General features: G+C 36.7%; 1 protein-coding gene across 1 annotated transcript in view; it reads left to right on the top strand.

The window, feature by feature from the left end:
* The window catches only part of LOC139169288 (titin-like), a 329,115-nt gene that overhangs the window by 239,217 nt on the left and 73,051 nt on the right, over window positions 1-16,847 (top strand). Inside the window, exons 107-129 of the mRNA XM_070755280.1 lie at window positions 843-1,142; window positions 1,236-1,532; window positions 1,628-1,912; window positions 1,996-2,289; window positions 4,324-4,623; window positions 4,747-5,055; window positions 5,139-5,329; window positions 5,750-6,179; window positions 6,917-7,225; window positions 7,577-7,725; window positions 7,816-7,845; window positions 8,518-8,647; window positions 8,740-9,039; window positions 9,131-9,448; window positions 10,311-10,607; window positions 10,701-11,000; window positions 11,714-12,028; window positions 12,139-12,287; window positions 13,826-13,976; window positions 14,966-15,247; window positions 15,362-15,664; window positions 15,754-16,056; window positions 16,167-16,448. Coding sequence (XP_070611381.1) covers window positions 843-1,142; window positions 1,236-1,532; window positions 1,628-1,912; window positions 1,996-2,289; window positions 4,324-4,623; window positions 4,747-5,055; window positions 5,139-5,329; window positions 5,750-6,179; window positions 6,917-7,225; window positions 7,577-7,725; window positions 7,816-7,845; window positions 8,518-8,647; window positions 8,740-9,039; window positions 9,131-9,448; window positions 10,311-10,607; window positions 10,701-11,000; window positions 11,714-12,028; window positions 12,139-12,287; window positions 13,826-13,976; window positions 14,966-15,247; window positions 15,362-15,664; window positions 15,754-16,056; window positions 16,167-16,448 — 6,024 coding nt within the window. The remainder of the gene's footprint in view (window positions 1-842; window positions 1,143-1,235; window positions 1,533-1,627; window positions 1,913-1,995; window positions 2,290-4,323; window positions 4,624-4,746; window positions 5,056-5,138; window positions 5,330-5,749; window positions 6,180-6,916; window positions 7,226-7,576; window positions 7,726-7,815; window positions 7,846-8,517; window positions 8,648-8,739; window positions 9,040-9,130; window positions 9,449-10,310; window positions 10,608-10,700; window positions 11,001-11,713; window positions 12,029-12,138; window positions 12,288-13,825; window positions 13,977-14,965; window positions 15,248-15,361; window positions 15,665-15,753; window positions 16,057-16,166; window positions 16,449-16,847) is intronic.

Genomic DNA, 16,847 nt, shown 5'->3' with positions numbered 1-16,847 from the left:
ATCCTTTATAAGGAACAGTTCATCATTCCCCTCCAAGACAATGCATATTGTCACATGTCTGTTATATGTTAATATTAAAACTTTGATTCAGAGATGGTCTTTCTCTTCTGTTTTGTGTATTGCCATGGGAGCCTCATTTTGTTTTTTATGTCTGACTGGGATCTACAAAACAAGTGTTTAGTGGAATTATGATTCCTTCATTAGAGATGAGGTTTGTGGTGATCAATATATGAACAGATTAATAGGGTGTCTTAAGCCATTTTCTCGTAAATGAGAACCACCCCATATTAGTGGAGAATTGAGAGACTTATTTCAAAATAAATAGCGTGGAAATCATGGACACTTTATTTCATGGTCACCACTGGTAAAACTCCTCTGCAATTAGCAAATGATATTACAAATAAAAAATGACCAGGCTGAGACAGAGGGAGAGATCAAATTCATCATATCGTAAGTCATGAATCCTTGCACGAGTGCTCGAGATCTAAGTCTAGACCACCTTGAATGCTTTTCTTATCTCCCTCTCATTTCCCTTGACCACTAGTTGGTCAGATTCTTGAAGAGAGCTTAAGCTTGCAATAAATCTTTGTACTCATTTGAACTGCCATTTGAATCTCCTGATTTCCCCAGTGCTTGACAATACTTTAAGGAAGACAGTATAGTTATTTGAATTTTTTAGTATAATCCTGTAATTTATTACTCAAACCTCCTTGATAAATTTATGTAAGACTGTATTGAACATCTTATGAATAATGTAAATAACTCCATCTGTCAAATAAAAATTATCACATGAAATTTTAAATATGTATAAATTAAAAATCTGCTTATTTCTTTGTGTACAGGTCCTCCTGATGCACCTGATAAACCTTTAGTAGAGGAACCTTCCAGCAGTAGTATGTTGGTTAAATGGAATGAACCTAAAGATAATGGCAGCCCCATTCTGGGATACTGGATTGAAAAACGTGAAATCAATGGCACTCATTGGGCTCGGGTGAATAAAGATCGCGTGAATGCTCTGGAGACAAGAGTTGAAGGATTGTTAGAAGGATTAACATATGTTTTCAGAGTTTGTGCTGAAAATGCAGCTGGTCCTGGCAAATTTAGCCCCCCATCAGATCCTAAAATTGCACAAGATCCAATATGTAAGTTCTATATTGGTACAGTTATCATTAGTTAAATTAAGGTAACTTTAAATTACAACCTGCTAATTTGATTTATATATTTATTTTCTTTAGTACCGCCTGGCCCACCTATTCCAAGAATCATTGATACAAGTTCAACAGCTATTGACTTAGCATGGGATGCTCCACTATACAATGGAGGTGGAGAGATCACTGGTTACCATGTTTATAAGCAATTTCTGGGTACAAATGAATGGTCCCGTTGTACAGAGAAACCTGTAAAGGTTCTAAGCTACCTAGTTAAAGGAATTAGAGAAGGTGCTGATTACAAACTTCGTGTGACTGCTCTTAATATTGCTGGGGAAGGGCCTCCTGGAGAAACAGAACCTGTAACTGTTGCAGAACCTAACGGTAATGTTTTTATTTGGTTTGAAATAAACCCTCGTGTGAAAATAATTACTGTCATTATGAAATAATCAATTCTCTTTCTTTTTTTCTGACTATAGAACCTCCCACTGTGGAATTAGATGTTTCTGTCAAACAAGGTGTTCAAATACTGGCAGGTAAAACCCTTAGACTGCCTGCTACTGTTACTGGGCGTCCTCATCCTACAATCGTGTGGACTTTAGAGGAAGGGGAAATTGACAAGGACCGAGTGGTAATTGAAAATGTTGGCACTTCATCAGTGCTAACTATCAAAAATGCACTCAGGAAAGACCATGGAAGATATGTGATTACTGCAACTAATGAGAGTGGCTCCAAATCGGCAGCAACCAGAGCAGAAATATTTGGTAAGAAGTGCTACATTTAATGAAATGATTTGAGGAAGAACCTTTTGTGTCTTTGTTATTATATTTCATATTTTCTTTTTCAGATGTTCCTGGGCCTGTAACTGATCTGCATCCTGTTGTGGTGAACAGAAAAATGTGTCTCCTGAACTGGGATGATCCCAAAGATGATGGAGGAAGTGAGATTATAGGCTTCATCGTAGAGAGGAAAGATGCCAAAATGCATACTTGGAGACTCGCTGTGGATACTGATAGATCAAAATGTGATATTACTGGTCTTGTAGAAGGGCAAGAATATAAATTCCGGGTATCCGCCAAGAACAAGTTTGGCTGTGGTCCACCAGTTGAACTTGGGCCACTGCTTGCTGTCGATCCCAAAGGTATTATTTTTTTGTTAATAAGACCCATGAGGGTGTTTGGGGGATACTTTGACTCTTAATTTCAACTGTCAAATATTTATTTTTATTATTTTATTTTATTTTATTTTATTTGACTTCTATGCCGCCCAATCCCAAAGGACTCAGGGCGGCTTTCAACAATATAAAAATACAAATACAATAAAAAAGAAGTCAAATATGGAAAATATAAAACTATAAACCCCAGTTTAAAACCCATAACTCAACCAATCTAGGCAATACACATACATACCATTCAATGGCAGTACATTACACAGTACAGCAAATACTGTAGTTATATCTGTGACAATACCAAGATTTTTCCTGTTGATAAAAGTTACTGGATTTTTTTTTCACAGTTATAGCTGGGGCATATGTATTTCTTGGAGGAATACCTTAGTCCTGTCAAAAGAGCTGTTTCAACATTACTAATACCTAATCTAATGATACAAGTATATTAGTTGCTTTGGGGCAAAACAGAATATTTTCCTAGTGATTTAACATGATCCAGGGAGGAACTACTAAATCTAAATCCAAATAGCCCATCTATCTTTTATATGTCCTTCAGTCCATAAACATATTGCAAGCAGAATTAGGCAGAAACAGATCTCCATACTGTTATTTGGGTGAGTCACAGTAGATCACTCATGGTTTCCACTTATATAATAACTGCAATATATTTTGTGTAAAAATATTATGACTTCAACCTAGTCCTGATAGTAAAAGCATATTTGCCCCCAAACACTCTGCCCCTGGTCTTTGTTGTATGCTTTTTGCAGTTGTCCCTGTTTGGTAAATCTTGGGGTATTTCTTGAAATACAAAATAAATTCAACAAGGCTGAACTCCTCTTATTTCTAATTTAGATTATTTATGATTAAGAACCAAACTAAAGAAGCACAGTAAATCACAAATTAATTTAACCCAGGAGCCTGGGAACTAAATTTGGAACTCACATAGAGTATGTGTAAAATATCTATTAGAATATCAAAACGCTTGAGTACCAAGAAGAAACTAGAAATATGAATATTTTCAAATTATCATGAAAACAGACAGAAATGTTCATTATGGTTCTTGTAGAGACAGGGTGCACTTTTTGCTCTTTCCAAGATTTGATGAAAGCACAACGACCTATCCTTAATCATAACATGTAATTATAATATAAAGGCTATCTGTTGTCTGATTCTGTCAATGCATTCTTTTATCAAAGTGCTTTTTGGAATGATAACTGAGCAGAGACATCTTCAAAAGTGCATTAACATAGACAGAATAATATATGTATCTAATTCTCCGAAAATAGAAATGTAATACCAAATAAATTCATTAGTTAAATTTTCCATGCCTTAATTATAAATCATACTACTACATAAGACGTGATTTAAAAAATCTTCCAGTGCAAGTTCAGTCAATCAGAAGCAAGCTGGAAGGTACCTTCAAGGTCTTCTAGTCCAACCCCTGCTCAAACAAGAGACCTTATTCTATTTCAGACAAGTGACTGTCCAGTCTCTTCTAAAAATACTCCAGTGATGAAGCACCTACAAATTTTGATGGCAAGCTGTTCCACTGATTAATTGTCCTCACTTTTAGAAGTTTCTCCTTAACTCCAGGTTGCTTCTCTCCTTGATTGTTTGTCCATTGTTTCTTCTCCAAGGCTTTATAAAGTGGTACTAATCCATAGAAACATAGAAGACTGACGGCAGAAAAAGACCTCATGATCCATCTAGTCTGCCCTTATACTATTTTTTGTATTTTATCTTAGGATGGATCTATGTTTATCCCAGGCATGTTTAAATTCAGTTACTGTGGATTTACCAACCACGTCTGCTGGAAGTTTGTTCCAAAGATCTATTACTCTTTCAGTAAAATAATATTTTCTCATGTTGCTTTTGATCTTTCCCCCAACTAACTCCAGATACTTCACATCTATTTATACAACCAAGGATTGTATTAGCTTTTTTGGCCATTGCTGCACACTGCTGACTCATATGAATTAAACCTATCGCTATAACTTCTCACAATAGGTCCTCCAACTGCCCCCGAGAGGTTCATGTATACCGAGAGAACAAAATCATCAATTACTCTTGACTGGAAGCCTCCTCGTAATGATGGTGGCAGCCCTATCATTGGCTATCTTGTGGACAAGAGAAGACATGACTCAAATGAATTTGAAAGAGTCAACAAAACACCTTGCCGAGCCACCTCACTTCTTGTGGATAATCTTGCCGATCTGCATATGTATGAATTCCGAGTCAAGGCAGTCAATGAAATTGGAGAAAGTGAACCTTCACTGCCTCTCAACGTTGTTATACAAGATGATGAAGGTGAAGTGCTTTAATAATTATACCTTAATTTTAATTGGGATAATAATAACATGGAGTGGGGTTCTGTTATTAATATATTTTAAAGAACTGCATTGTTATTCATTGTGGGAATTTTCTTTTCAGAACCTCCGACAGTGACATTGCGCCTGGCCGTTAGGGGAGATACTATCAAAGTCATGGCAGGGCAACCGGTGAACATTCCTGCTGATGTGACAGGTCTTCCAATGCCAAAGATTGAATGGTCCAAAAATGAGGTTCCCATTGAGAAAACATCAGATGCCCTTAAAATCACCAAAAAGGAAGTGTCTAGAACAGAGGCTAAAACTGAACTCAGTATGCCTGCAGTGGTTAGAAATGATAAAGGCACTTACACAGTAACAGCTTCCAATCGCTTGGGCTCTGCATTCCGCAACGTTCACGTTGAAGTCTTTGGTAAGTATCTGATGAGCTGCTTCGATGATTAAAAAGTCTTCCCTTTGTTCTGATGTAACAGTGTTGAAATTGGCTTTTTCTAGATCGTCCTTCTCCACCAAGAAACCTCACTGTTTCTGACATTAAAGCTGAATCTTGCTGTTTAACCTGGGATGCTCCACTTGATAATGGTGGCAGTGAAATTACTCACTACATTATCGAGAAGCGTGATGCAAGCAAGAAGAAAGTTGATTGGGAGGAAGTATCCAGCACTGCGGTAGACAGACGATTTGGGGTAAATTTGATTTTGAAGGAAAATGCATGGTTTTAAGATAAAAACTAGTGCATGCAAATAAAGACAAGCATTATTTTTTTTATTGTATTTTGATTAAATTTAGGAGTAGGATATATTTTAATGCAAAGTCATCTTGAAATGAGCTACCACATGTTAGATCTGCTATTTATAAATAATATGTAGTGCTTGATATTTTCATTACAAAATAGTTGCAAGTTATTGATGTAAAGAAGATCCAAACAATTTTTCAGACTGATTTTTTAAACAATTTTTAATATTGTTAAACAAAAGAATCTGGAAAGACCGATTTGTGTCTAATGACTTTTAATACTCTGTCTTGAAATTTGTGGAAATAACACAAATGTTTAATTTTCCAATTAATGACACTTGATATTTTGTGCTTTTTGTTATATTTTTCAGGTCTATAAACTGATAACCGATGGTCAATACCAGTTTAGAGTTAGGGCTGTAAACCGGTATGGTATAAGTGATGAATGTCTTTCAGAGAAAGTAGTAATCAAGGATCCTTATGGACTCCCAGGACCACCTGGAAAACCAAAAGTCATAGATCATACTAGATCATCCATGCTTGTAACATGGACCCCTCCCCTGGATAATGGTGGAGCACCGATTACTGGCTATTGGCTAGAGAAGAAAGAAGAAGGAGGTGTCTATTGGTCTCGTGTCAACAGAGCACCTGTAACAAAACCTTCAGTGAAAGGATTGGAATTCAATGTGTTGCGTCTGATTGAAGGCGTAAAATATCAGTTCAGGGCGATGGCTGTTAACATCGCTGGAATTGGTCCTCCCAGTGAACCGTCAGATCTCGTTGAAGCTGCAGATCCAATCTGTGAGTATAGTATTAAGTGTTACCTGATTTCAAAAGACATCTTCTGCCATTTAGTTTCATTTACCTTGAATATGTCTAATAGCGATCCTGTGATTTTAGCAGATGAAGTATGTGGGGTAACATATTGTGAGTTACTTCTCATTGTCATAAGAACATGTATTCCCAATTACAGCAAATTGCCTTAATTGTTTGCTTTATTAGAAAAATACAGATAGTCCTCGACTTTCAACAGTTCATTTAGTGACCTTTGAAAATTGCAACAGCACTGGGAAAAAGTGACTATTTTTCAGACTTACAACCATTGCAGCATCCCCATGGTCACGTGAGCAAAATTCAGAAGCTTGGCAACTGTCTCATATTAATGATGGTTGCAGTGAGCCCAGGGTCATGTGATTCCCCTTTTGTGACCTTTTGACAAGCACAATCAACGGGGAAGCCAGATTCACTTAACGACCACATGACTAACTTAGCAAATCCAATGATACACTTAACAACCGTGGGAAAGAAAAGTTATAAAATGGGGCAAACTCACTTAACAAATGTTTTACTTAGCAACATAAAATTTGGGCTCAATCGTGGTTGTAGCTTGAGGACTACCTGTATATCGCCTACATCCTTAGAATTTGAAGTTGGGGGAGGGTTTTTTTCATCTCAGCCAAGCAAAATATATACGATTTTTCCACTTAAAATAATGAAGACCTAAATCTCATTCAGACCATTTTACATTTACCCAACAGTTCCTCCTGGCGCACCATCATGCCCAGAAGTTAAAGATAGAACTAAGTCAACCATATCTCTCACATGGAAACCTCCACAAAAAGATGGCGGCAGTCCTATTAAAGGTTATATTGTTGAAATGCAAGAAGAAGGTAGTACAGATTGGAAGAATGTGAATGAGCCAGACAAGCTGTTCCCTACCTGTGAATGTACTGTTCCCAACCTGAAAGAACTAAGAAAGTACAGATTTAGAGTGAAAGCTGTAAATGCTGCAGGAGAATCAGAGCCAAGTATTGCTACCTCAGAAATACCATGCAAAGAAATTCTAGGTAAGCATTCTGGAATATTTCGTGTTACAATGTGAAATAAAGTCAAAGAGTATAAGAGATCAAATAATGTGTGAGTGGAGATTTCAGAATAGCTGCCCAACATATTATTGTGAATTAACGATGTGAATGGTGTCTAGAATTTCCGTGATACCTTCTCCAAAGAGGTCTTTCTGCTATTAATGTTCTAACATATTATATTTTATATTTTTCCAAGCAGCCCTAGAACTTTGTTAAAATGGAAGGTCTAGCTCTTTTATACATGAATATTTTTTCATGAGAAAAATGCATAGCTCGGATGATTATAAATAGATTAATTTCATTTATGTGATTTATGTGATTTATATCTTGTAGAAGAGCCAGAAATATTTATTGATGTGAAAGCACAAGATTTGCTTTCTTGTCGTACTGGCTCAACAATCAAAATCCCGGCAATTATTAAAGGACGCCCAGTTCCCAAAGTAACTTGGGAATTTGAAGGAGATGCAAAGAAGGCAGTAAAGGTCAGAAAGAAGGAAAATAACACTGTTTCTAAATTTTAACTACATTTATTTAAATATCTTTAGATTTACTGTTTACTCTTTTATTTAAAGGATGGACATAATATACCCGAAGATGCTACGGTAAGAAATCATATTATATTTAAATTCATTACATTTAATTTGAATTTCAATTTAAGTAAATTTAAATTTATATATCACTATATTCTTAGAAGCTCTTAAAAGAGTTAACATTTGGAATACTGTGTTCAGTTCTGGAGACCTCACCTACAAAAAGATATTGACAAAATTGAACGGGTCCAAAGACGGGCTACAAGAATGGTGGAAGGTCTTAAGCATAAAACGTATCAGGAAAGACTTAATGAAGTCAATATGTATAGTCTGGAGGACAGAAGGAAAAGGGGGGACATGATCAAAACATTTAAATATGTTAAAGGGTTAAATAAGGTTCAGGAGGGATGTGTTTTTAATAGGAAAGTGAACACAAGTACAAGGGGACAAAATCTGAAGTTAGTTGGGGGAAAGATCAAAAGCAACATGAGAAAATATTATTTTACTGAAAGAGTAGTAGATCCTTGGAACAAACTTCCAGCAGATGTGGTTGGTAAATCCACAGTAACTGAATTTAAACATGCCTGGGATAAACATATATCATTGTAAGATAAAATACAGGAAATAGTATAAGGGCAGACTAGATGGACCATGAGGTCTTTTTCTTCCGTCAGTCTTCTATGTTTCTATGCTTTACTTTTTACATAATCTGTAAATGAATTCATTTTGATTCTGTCAACATAGGTGGAATCCACTGATACCACTTCAGTAATTACTATTCCTGAGTGTAACAGAGGTCATTCTGGAAAATATAGTATTACAGCCAAAAATAAAGCAGGACAGAAAACTGTAAATGTGAGAGTGAATGTTCTTGGTGAGTTTTTTGAATCTTCATTTTGCATTGATTCTCCAATACTGCGGGATAAAATAAAGCTTAATAATTCCCTGATGTTTTCTTATTGATAGATGTTCCTGGGCCACCAAAAGACCTGAAAGTAAGTGATATAACACGGTGCAACTGTAAACTTTCATGGAAAATGCCAGACAATGATGGTGGAGACAGAATCAGAAATTATATTATAGAGAAGAGAACTGTTGAGGGGAAAGCCTGGACCAAAGTGAATGCAAACTGTGCTGGAACATCATTAATTATACCTGATCTCATAGCTGGACAACAATATTTCTTCCGCGTACGTGCAGAAAACCGCTTTGGTGTTGGCCCACCAGCAGATACAATTCAGAGAACCACAGCGAGAGATCCCATCCGTGAGTTAAATTAAAGCAACAAAACTTGTTTTTATTAGCATAATGTAATGTTTACCAGTGCTTACTCTGTTTTGCTTCTTTCTTTTAAAAGAACCTCCTGATCCACCAATCAAACTTAAGCTTGGTGTCATCACCAAAAATTCTGCCAACTTGACTTGGAAACCTCCAAAGAATGATGGTGGTGCTCCTGTGACACATTACAATATTGAGTGCCTTCGTTGGGATCGGACAGGTCAAGGCAAGGAAGCCTGGCGCCAGTGCAATAAACGTGATGTGGAAGAAACAAAGTTTACAGTTGAGGACCTTATTGAAGGTGATGAATATGAATTCAGAGTGAAAGCAGTAAATGAAGCAGGTCCTAGCAGACCATCAGCTACAGTTGGACCTGTTGTTATCAAAGATCAGACGTGTAAGTATTATCACCATCATTTATTTCAGCCATTGACCAATAACATTTATAGCAATAGCATTTACAGTTATATACTACTTCACAGTGCTTTGTAGCCCTCTCTAAGTGGTTTACAGAGTCAGTATATTTCTCCCAGCAATCTGGGTTGTCATTTTACTGAGCTTGGAAGGATGAAAGGCTGATTCAACCTGAGTCAGTGCTGGCAGGTGGCAGAATTAGCCTGCAATACTGCATTCTAACCACTGCACCACCATGCCTCAATTCAAGATATTCCATTGTGCCAATGGGTAAATCTACTTATTGTAAAAATAACCAAAATTTGAGGTGCTAGCACAAATATATACTACCAATACTATTAAATTTAGAAATATAATTAGGATTACAAAATCAATTATGAATGCAATGCTATATAAATCTATTTAATTTGTTTGCTCTGATATAAAGTAGATAGAACCCTAAAAATGACCAAGTATTCATGTCTAACACAAAATCAAAAATCACAAAAATGTAAAGATATTTTAAAACTGAATATTAATGAAGTGAATACAAAAATTTACATAGTATATAGAAAGAGATAACTATGGGCATTGCTTCAATTGTTCTAATAGCTCCAATGACAAATATGTAAATATTGGTTAATAGATGTAACAAAATGTATATAATAAAATTAACTATGTTAACAACCGTTACCGACATTTGTAAGCAAAACTTAGAAATAATATAACAATATTTTGCTCCTTGTTAGAAAATAAATTATTGAGAAGCAATCAGAAGTTTTTCACTTCAACATTCAAGTAAAAATACTTTTAACTTCCATATCATTTATATTGATAGAATAATTTTTGCTTGGCTTTGTTTGTAGGTCCTCCATCAATTGAACTCACTGAGTTTATGGAGGCAGAAGAAGGAACAGATATTAACATTGTAGCTAAGGTAAAAGGTGTGCCTTTCCCTACACTGACTTGGGCCAAAGCTCATCCAAAGACACCAGATGACAAACTACCAGTGATATATGATCAACATGTCAATAAAGTTGTGGGTGAAGACTCTTGCACATTGGTGATACAACAGTCTCGCAGAAAGGATACAGGCTTGTACACCCTATCTGCTGTCAATAACTTTGGAACAGATGCAAAGGAGATGAGACTAAATGTTCTAGGTAAATAATAATCACTTTTAGTTTTGACAATCTAATTTACTGTTTGTTACTTTTTGTTACAATTTACTTCACTTTATCAAATATATTTTTCAGGTCGCCCTGGACCACCAGAAGGACCCATTAAATTTGAATCTATTTCAGCTGATCAGATGACATTGTCTTGGCTACCTCCAAAAGATGATGGTGGCTCTAAAATAACAAACTATGTCATTGAAAAAAGGGAAGCAAATAGAAGGACATGGATCAACGTTACCAAAGAACCTAAAGAATGCATTTTCACAGTTCCCAAGCTGGTTGAAGGTCATCAATATGTCTTCCGCATTATGGCACAGAATAAATATGGCGTTGGAGAACCTCTTGATAGTGAACCTGAAACAGCAAGGAATCTTTTCAGTAAGTACAGATTTTGTTTCAAACAGATTTATTTAGAAAACATAACTGAAGAGGAATCATATTTAATCACTATGACCATCACAAATGAGAGCTGTATCAAAACACTACAAACCAAGAGTTATTTCTTCAAAATATTTTTTCTTCACATAACTTTTATTGTTTCTTAAAGTACACCTTAATTTTAGATCATCACTCAATTTTGAATTGTATTGAATAGTATAATTTTACTTTATTGTATGTATTCTATTATACATAAAGTTGTATATTTTAAATTTATTGTACATATTCTATTCTGGATAGCCTCTTTTTAATATTTACAGTAAAAACATATTAAAATTTCTGAATTAGAGTCTGAATACTTTATTATTATTAAGTACAGAGTTGGAATAAAGACAATCCAATATGCTCCAACCAGTCATGCTGCTCTTGGGATCTGTTGAACTAGCATCACATGTGAAATGGTAGTGTTTGGCAGAGAATGCAATAATTATATTGAACCCTATAGCTTTAAAAAGCCAGTTTTAAAAATTATGCTCCCCCAATTGCTGATAATGTTTCAGTAAGTAGGAAAATTTGAGAGGTGTGAGTTATAGCTAGCTATCCCAGTCTGTCTTTTTTTGCACAATTCCAAGTAAAAGCTGCAAAATATTATTCAAAAAATGAACAGTATTACTGTACTTTATTTTACAATCTTTGTATCTTTTTTCCCCTAGCTGTTCCTGGAATTTGTGACAAACCAACAGTAAGCAGCGTCACACATGACTCCATGACTGTTAACTGGGAGGAACCAGAATATGATGGAGGCTCTCCAGTGACAGGTTACTGGCTGGAACGCAAAGAAACCACTGCAAAGAGATGGACAAGAGTTAACCGTGATCCTATTAAGCCTATGACCCTTGGCGTTTCTTACAAAGTACCTGGCCTCATTGAAGGTTCAGATTATCAGTTCCGCGTCTATGCTATCAATGCTGCTGGTGTTGGTCCACCAAGCATGCCTTCTGATCCAGTTACTGCAAGGGACCCAATTGGTAAATGACTTTAGTTGCTTTTTGTTTTATATGAAAAGAAGCAAAGGGGGGCCTTATCGAACAATAGGAAATAGATGCTTATTATAAATAAATATTCATATGTTTTTCAGCTCCACCTGGCCCTCCAATTCCAAAGGTCACTGACTGGACAAAATCATCAGTGGATCTTGAGTGGTCTCCACCATTAAAAGACGGTGGCTCTAAAGTTACTGGTTACCTTGTTGAATTCAAAGAGGAAGGAAAGGATGAATGGGAAAAGGTAAGTAATAAGATGCCATGAAAAGTTATTTTTGACACGTTGTGGTAGGGCTTAATCATTGGACATATTCAAGATGTAATGATGAACACTGAGCTCCATTCTCCAAGATGTCTCTGCTTCCTCAGTCTGATCTCAGCAGGTTCACTGCTTTGGGTCTCTTTAGGAAGCTTTTATAGAAGGATGGATAACCTATGGAGCAAGAGCAAGGAAGAGAAAATGTGCAAGGCATTTGTATCGGACAAGGCCACTTAATCTGAAAAGAAAAGAGGAAGACAATGCCACCTGTACACATACAAACTGCCTGTGTAACATTGGCTCCATTACAGGATGTTTTTGTACCAAAATATTAATCAAACGAATTACTGTATCAGAGAAAGTGCTAGAAATTAGAAAAATAAATTTCTAATTTTGGAATTACTAGTTTTGACTAGCATCACTTTTTAAAATGTCATTTTACATACAGAACATATTAATGTCTAGAATAAGACTGTATTCAAAATAATAATAATACTAATAGACTCGGGGCGGCTCACAGCAATAGTAGAACACAATGTAAAATACAAATCTAATATTTAAAACTAAAAAACACATAATTTAAAAAACATACACACAACATACCATACATAAATTATATAGGCCTGGGGAAGATGTCTCAATTCCTCCATGCCTGACGGCAGAGGTGGGTCTTAAGATGTTTACGAAAGGCAAGGAGGGTGTGGGCAATCCTAGTCTCTGGGGGGAGGTGGTTCCAGAGGGTTGGGGCTGCCACAGAGAAGGCTCTTCCTCTGGGTCCCACCAGCTGACATTGTTTAGTCGACAGGACCTGGAGAAGGCCAACTCTGTGGAACCTAACTGGTCGTTGGGATTCGTGCAGCAGAAGGCGGTCCCGTAGATATTCTGGTCCGATGCCATGAAGGGCTTTATAGGTCATAACCAACACTTTGAATTGTGACCGGAAACTGATTGGCAACCAATGCAGACTGTGGAGTGTTGGTGAAATATGGGCATACCTAGGGAAGACCATGATTGCTCTTGCAGCTGCATTCTGCACGATCTGAAGTTTCCGAACACTTTTCAAAGGTAGCCCCATGTAGAGAGCATTACAGCAGTCGAGCCTCGAGGTGATGAGGGCATGAGTGACTGTGAGCAGTGAGCCCCGGTCCAGATAGTGCCGCAACAGGTGCACCAGGAGAACCTGGGCAAACGCCCCCCTCGCTCCAGCTGGCACAGTGGCATATGCATTTAGTGGAATAACACATATGTACTTTGTGAATTAGGGACACATGGAGAAACTATGTCTGTACACGATTTACCTCCGAATTTAGGTTACCCACATACTATGTGCCTCAGAGATAAAGATGGTTCTTTCATCTTTTAGTCATCTTATATGAATTTTTCCTGATTTGGAACTTTACAGTCAATTCCTATATAAAGAAACATGCATGACAATATTAGAGCCAGCCATATTCCCTTCTGCTCTAGTTGTTCTGCCCTGCAGGAAATGTCATAAATGACTCTATGTTATTTTTCATTTTCAGGCAAAAGATAAAGAAATAAGAGGAACCAAGTTTGTTTTGGCAGGATTAAAAGAAGGAGGCTTCTACAGATTTAGAGTCAGAGCAATCAATGCTGCTGGTATTGGAGAGCCTGGAGAAGTTACTGAAGTTATTGAAATGAAAGACAGAATAGGTATTTCTTAGAAAAAAATATTATCTTTTTTTCTTAAAAGGGTAAAATATTGAAAATCTATCATTTAACTTATATGATATCTTAATGAACTGAGAAGTATACGAGTGAATAGAGGAGACTATATTGCTGAAAAATGTAAATGCCTTACAAGATTAGGTCTAAATCATCCATTGCTTCAGGATGCCCTGTTTTCTGATAAATTTTATTTTGAACTTATTCTTTTTATACCTAATTGCAGCATTCCCCGATTGCCATTCTGTTTTATTCCCCACCAACACAGACCTTTGAGTCTCACCACAGGTGGCTTTTTCCTGATATTTGATACCACCTCCCCTCAGTCTTCTTTGAATTACTGCTGGAAAAAAAGTTGTATGTTCTAAGAACTAGTGTATTTCAATCTATGAGGGTGATTTGTGATGGAATTTTATTTATTTATTTAGGAAATTTATATTGCCGCCTTTTTTCAGATGGCGGTTTCTAAAAATATAAAAACCTCATATAAAAACAGTAAAACTAATAAAAGAGAGAATAGTATACTATGATAATATAATAATATAATAAAATAACCCCACATCCCAGCAACATCACATCACACAAGCCATTTAATGGGCTCCATCCCACTTTGGGTTCTCTAGATCTGTTGGCAGAACCAGGTTTTCAGCACCTTCTGGAACATTCTAATTTCTGAGGGAATGATGTTCCAGAGAGAGAGTGCAATTACTTATTATTCATTCAAGTGTCCTTTGACCATGCCCTTTAAAGAATGATCTTCTTATGACATGTGCACACATACAAATGCACCCATATATACATGTGCACATATGTAATGTGTCATATACACATATTTAGACAGAGCCTTATTTGTGGAAAAGGAGAGAAATTAGGCATTGTGCAGGATTTTTGTATCTGCTTATACTTCCCCCTCCCCCTATCTACTCCAGTGTTGAATAGTATGACATATTTAAAATACATTCTTTTTTTTTCTACAGTGCCTCCTGATCTCCATCTGGATGCTAGCGTAAGAGACAGACTTGTTGTTCATGCTGGTGGGGTCATCCGCATTATAGCTTATGTCTCAGGAAAGCCACCTCCAACTATTACTTGGAGCAGGGATGAAAAACCTCTGCCAGAAGAAGCTAAAATTGAGGAAACTGCTATCAGTTCTTCTATGGTCATAAAGAACTGCAAAAGAAGTCACCAGGGTATCTACACGCTCCTTGCTAAAAACGCAGGTGGAGAAAGAAAGAAGACCATAATCGTTGATGTGCTAGGTAAGCTACAAAAATAAGCTGAATATCTATATCTCACTATTCTTGAGGATCTTAGTTCTTGGTGGCAAATGTCCGTCCCGATTACATTTTTTCTTTTTTCTTTTTCCTTAACAGATGTACCTGGCCCAGTTGGCGTTCCATTCCTTACAGAAAACCTAACCAACGACTCTTGCAAACTTACATGGTTTTCTCCGGAAGACGATGGAGGTTCAGCTATTACCAACTATGTTATTGAAAAGCGGGAAGCAGATCACAGAGCTTGGACACCAGTGACTTATACTGTCACCAGACAAAATGCCACCGTTCAGGGACTGATTGAGGGCAAATCATACTTCTTCCGCATTGCACCAGAGAATATCATTGGCATGGGCCCCTTTGTAGAGACAACAAAAGAGCTCCTAATCAGAGACCCAATCAGTATGTATCTTTATCTTTTATCAGCAGAGATTGCAATAAAAGTAGTCTCAGGAATATGTGTTTAATCTGCTGTATTTGTTTATTTCTAGCCGTGCCCGAGAGGCCTGAGGACCTTGAAGTAAAAGCAGTAACTAAGGAGTCTGTTACACTGACTTGGAACCCACCCAAGTATAATGGTGGCTCTGATATCACCATGTATGTTTTGGAAAGCCGCCTCATTGGAAAGGATAAATTTACTAGAGTTACAAAGGAGAAAATGCTTGATCGAAAATACACTGTGGAAGGACTGAAAGAAGGTGATACTTATGAGTACCGCGTGAGCGCTTGCAATATTGTGGGACAAGGCAAACCTTCATTTTGCACAAAACCCATCACTTGCAAGGATGAAATTGGTAAGTTTGATCTCTGGAAGCCACCCTACTAGCATGCACTTGTTGATTTCCATTATTATTATTTTTTAAATGCTTATTTTTCTTTTCTTTTTCTTAAACAATATTTTTAGCTCCTCCTCAGCTTGAGCTTGATATCCGAGAAAAACTGACAGTCCGTGTAGGAGAAGCATTCAGTTTGACTGGCCGATATTCAGGCAAGCCAACACCAAAGATTACTTGGTACAAAGATGACATTACAGTGAAAGAAGACAAACGAACTCTGATCCAGACTACTCCGGTTAAAATTTGCTTGGGCGTATTAAAATCCGTCCGTGAAGATTCAGGCAAATATAGTGTTGTTGTAGAAAACAGTTCAGGATCAAGAAAAGGATTCTGTCAAGTTACTGTTGTTGGTAAGTCTTGTTCTAGGAATCCGTTTATAATATTTGCTTGGAAGAGCTGTGTGAGAGTTTTTAATTTTAATCTTATTTATTTTGTCAATGTCATATTAGATAATACATATAAGTATATACATAATTTGAATGCATTGTATGAATAAAAATAAAAGGGAACTTTAGGACAGGGATCGTAGGCACACTGGTGCACTTATGCATGCCCCTTAATTGATTGACTATGGTTTAAAAAGCATATGAATTGTTAATGTATTCTTTGGATTATTATTGAATTATAGCATAGATTGGGAATATAAATTCCTGCTAATTTGAAAGATGAGCTGACCATAAAGTGCTTCCGCCAACTGCTTCTTTTCGGAGCAGCACCTATATTAAAAAGAGTCCCATTTTCATGAGATG

This window comes from Erythrolamprus reginae, chromosome 1, assembly GCF_031021105.1.
Source record: "Erythrolamprus reginae isolate rEryReg1 chromosome 1, rEryReg1.hap1, whole genome shotgun sequence".
In the NCBI taxonomy this organism is placed as follows: domain Eukaryota; kingdom Metazoa; phylum Chordata; class Lepidosauria; order Squamata; family Dipsadidae; genus Erythrolamprus; species Erythrolamprus reginae.
This window is presented reverse-complemented; position numbering and strand designations above follow the sequence as displayed.